Genomic DNA, 4,235 nt, shown 5'->3' on the forward strand with positions numbered 1-4,235 from the left:
TTAGTAGCAGCTACTCTACTTGGAAGCAAAATCTCCAGGTGGTAAGCATGAAGCAAAAATGTTTCAACTCATTGGTTGTGAGTAGAAACGTGTGCCACACTTTTCAGATTTTCATTTGAATATCTTTCTTTCCACCTCACAATTATGTGCTACTTTTAGTTGGTCAATCACATAAGATCCAACAACAGAATTTAAAGGTTTGTGGTTGTCAACATGGCAAAAAGTGAAAAAAAAAAAAAAGTCAAGGTTCATGAACCCAAGGCGAGGAGGCGCCGTACGTCCGGGTTATACCGAGTAAGCGTGGCCGTGCATGAGTCAATGTCCTTTTAGCTTATTTTGCAGAAGCTGTGATAGAAACGCAGTCAGTCCGTAAACTGGTTCCACCTGTCACATCGCCGTGAGTGTAAAGCAGCAGAACAAGAAGCAGTCCTCCAGGTGTTTCAATCATCCATAAGACCGATGGTGGAAGGAATGGGACAGGAAACCGCTAGGAGAACCAGATGCAGAAAACTGGTCCTCCAGGAATAACAACAACAATAATAATAATAATAATAATGATATTCAACTCCCATCTGCTTCCTTTCTTTCTGCTGTTAGTTGGTCCCAGATTGGAGGAGATTTGCAGTCACCCCACTAGGGGGCAATGTGCCTCTCATCCTGCTCCTGCTTTACACAGACATGTTCAGCCTCTCCACACTGACACACACCTCCAGTGGCAGTGAGGAGCAAACGGCTCTAGACGTACACCGGCTCACATCCCTCCCCTCCCTCTCCTTCCTCTTCGTCGTCTTCTACTTCCTCCTCTTCCTCCGTCTCCTCGCCCTCCTCTGGGCCCAGGCAGGCGTCGGCCTCGGGGGGCTTCGGGTAACGGAAGGGGCAGCCGTTGTCGTCGAAGAACCTCCGGAATGTGAACTCGTAGAAGGCGTGCTCTGGGTGCTTGCCGTGGGGCGAGCACAGCATGTCCATGGCCCGGGTGCTGTCGCCGCTGTCGCTCCACGCCCCGGGGCCCCCCTCCTCCTCCACGGGGTCAAAGTTGGACGTGTCCATGGGGTGGGCGATCTTGGGCCGGTAGGGAGCCGGCTGTTGGCGCAGGTTACTGGAAAAGTCCACCTCGGAGAAGAAAGGGTGGGCCTTGATCTCACAGGAGCCGTTGGCGCCCAGACGCTCCTCGGCAGAACAGCACAATCGACCGATGATATCCACAGACTCTGGGCTTAGCTTGACCTGCGGCGGCACCTGGAGGGTGCTTTCCCAGTTGATGACCTGCAGAAATAAACGTGCAGGTGAGGTTTACTCTAACTTCACTGTCATTTGTTATGGTTAAAAAGAACAAAACTATGAGCTGAACATTCAGAGACACACAAAGACTGTTACAAAGACGGCCTTCTATCACCTGAAGAACATTTCCAGGATTAGAGGACTAATGTCTCAGCCAGATTTAGAGAATCTTATCCATGTGTTTATCTTTTGTCATCAGCCCAGGTGTACTGTGGTATCAACACCACGATACATTAAAGATCTGCTGCTGTGGTTTCAACCTTCCAGCCCACTCGGGTCCTCTGGTTCTGCTTTTCCAAACCCAGTGCTGGTTTTCATAAAAACTGGAACATTGATCAGTATATTTGATGTGTATTTTACTTGATGAGTTTCATGATGGCATTTGACAAAATGTAACATTTATTACTTGTTTCATTATTGATGACTGGATGATTTCATAAGGTAAAGCACTTTGAACTGCTTTGGTGCTGAAATCTGCTATAAAGATAAACGTGACTTGACTTTGATCTACATTACCAGTAAATGGTTACATACACTCACCATCAGCAGGACGACTTGCATGCTGATGGTAAAGCCTAATTTATATTAGGCTTATCATGATGCATTTACACCATGTTCTCCATGATGGCTTCAGTTTCTAATTTCTTCTTCGCACAAAACCACAAAGGTTTTGATATTTTGTCTCTTAATAGTAAAGCTCTTCATTTAAAAACTGCATTTTAGGTTTTCTTGACTAATGTTTAAATTGGTTTGATGCTCTGAAACACTCAAGTGTGACAACTATGTAAAATAATAGGAAGCAAAAGGAATAATAGGATGTTTTTTTTTTACACCACTGTGTGTACGGTGAACTTTGGAACAGATTCAGAGTCTTCAGTTTCTGCCTAAGCTGAATGTAAAAATTGTTAAAAATATATTTCTGGCATTTTCTTTCGCACTGACCTTAATCTGAGTCTCGGTAGGTGTTGGAGCGAGGAAAGGTGGTTGTCCCACCAACATCTCAAAAAGAATCACTCCCACACTCCACCAGTCACACAACTGAGTGTAGCCTGCAAAAAGCACACAAATGGGGCGGTAAAAACAAACACAAACAAAAAAACAAAACAAAACATGTACCTCAGTGATAATAAACGGAAACAACAGAAACGTTATCAGCCACCTTTGCGCAGCAGAACCTCCGGGGCGATGTAATTTGGCGTTCCAACTAATGAGTGAGCCAGGCAGCGCTGGTGCTGTCGGTTGGCACGCTGCTCCAGCGTCATCAGCCGGTCGCCACAGCGACAGTTGGATACGTCGTCCCAGGAGTCGCTGGGCTCCATGCTGTCCTGCCTGATGTGACTCCCTGGAGAAAGAAGGTTTGTAAAAACATAAAGGCAAGGTAAAGGTAACTTTATTTAAATAGCACATTTTCAGCAACAAGGCAATACAAAATGCTTAACAGGAATCAAAAGGAAATACAAACAAAATAACAAACCAAAAGAAAAGAGCAAAAGAAGAAAAAGAATCTGATGTTGATCTAAAGTATGTAAACTTGGTGCTCCTGTTCAAGGTTGCTAGATAAGAATAAGTAAGTATCCTTTGGTCTAATTTCTTTTCTGGGTTGGGAGAATAGGAGTCTAAAAAGTAGTTGCCAAGGTAGTTAAGCAGAAGCATAAGTGTCTGAATTAAAGAAAAAGCAAGAGTTTACTGGTGTACTTGGTATCTAAAGTGCTCAAAATCAAAGAGTCTAATTAAACCTTGAGCTTGGGGTTTCAGCACAATACACTCAGGTTTAATTTGACTAACACTTGCACACAAAAAAAGAAGAGCAAACTCAAACCAAGGTGCCCAACCTTTCTGGTAGTATTTGGAGTTGTGCGTCCAACGGAAGCCCGTGCAGAGGCCGAAGTCCGTCAGCTTGATGTGACCGTCCGAGTCGATGAGGATGTTGTCGGGCTTGATGTCGCGGTGGATGAAACCCATCTTGTGGACACTCTCGATGGCCAGCGTCAGCTCGGCGATGTAGAAGCGCGCCAGGTGTTCGGGGAAGACCCCCATCCGGATGAGGAGGCTCATCATGTCTCCTCCGGGGATGTAGTCCATGACGAAGTAGAGGCTGTCGCGGTCCTGGAAGGAGTAGTAGAGGCGCACCACCCACTCGTTGTCTGCTTCTGCCAGGATGTCACGCTCCGCTTTTACATGGGCCACCTAAAAAAAACACAGGAACCAGTTAAAACCGGTGAGCTAAGCTTAAGATTGGTGGAGCTGAGTATAAGTCCAGTCATGTGACGCTTTGAGTCACCTGGTTGCGGTTGAGGACATCTTTCTTGCGCAGCGTTTTCATGGCATAAAGTGCACCGGTGTCAACTTTCCGTGTAAGGCACACTTCACCGAAGGCGCCGATGCCAAGAGTCTTGATTTTGACGAACATGGACTTGTCCATTTTGGCCCGGCGTAGTCGGTTGTAGTTGGACTCCTTTTGGTTCAGCATCTTCCTCATCTGCTCCTGCTCTGATTCCGACAGGCCAGCCTGGGGACAGAACGTCCAAATTGGAAATACGACGATTCAGCCAAACTATGAAAGAGAATCCATGCACTTAGAGATTTGATCAATATTTTTTAATATTTATCATTTTAACAGCGTAATAAGTGGATCAGACACGATCAATCATGATGAATTATTGAAATAACCGTCAACTAATTTAGCAATCTGGAGTTTGAAGACTCTAAAGAACAACATACTCACAACAGTTACTAAGCCTAAACTGTACAAAAAATAAATAGATTTTGCATTTAAGAAAAACAGACTCTTTGTAAATCTGTTCTACCCAGAACTCTACAAGTTGTGGTTTTAGCTTCACCTGGATTAAATTCTTATATTAAGAACCTTTTGTTATCCAGTGAATAACAGGTTAATCTGGTTAATGTATTTTATTGCATAAAAAGGCTTATGTGGTTAAATGAGGAATCTGCAGAAT

General features: G+C 44.6%; 1 protein-coding gene across 1 annotated transcript in view; it reads right to left on the reverse strand.

Moving 5' to 3' along the window:
- lats2 (large tumor suppressor kinase 2) overlaps positions 1–4,235 on the reverse strand; it is a 30,512-nt gene continuing 26,277 nt past the window's right edge. Inside the window, exons 5-9 of the mRNA XM_044132021.1 lie at positions 3,560–3,787; positions 3,111–3,465; positions 2,438–2,620; positions 2,221–2,327; positions 1–1,263 (exon numbers count right to left, since the gene is read on the reverse strand). Of these exons, the coding sequence (XP_043987956.1) occupies positions 736–1,263; positions 2,221–2,327; positions 2,438–2,620; positions 3,111–3,465; positions 3,560–3,787 (1,401 nt within the window). The 3' untranslated portion in view covers positions 1–735. The remainder of the gene's footprint in view (positions 1,264–2,220; positions 2,328–2,437; positions 2,621–3,110; positions 3,466–3,559; positions 3,788–4,235) is intronic.

The sequence above is a fragment of the Gambusia affinis genome, linkage group LG11 (assembly GCF_019740435.1).
Source record: "Gambusia affinis linkage group LG11, SWU_Gaff_1.0, whole genome shotgun sequence".
In the NCBI taxonomy this organism is placed as follows: Eukaryota; Metazoa; Chordata; class Actinopteri; order Cyprinodontiformes; family Poeciliidae; genus Gambusia; species Gambusia affinis.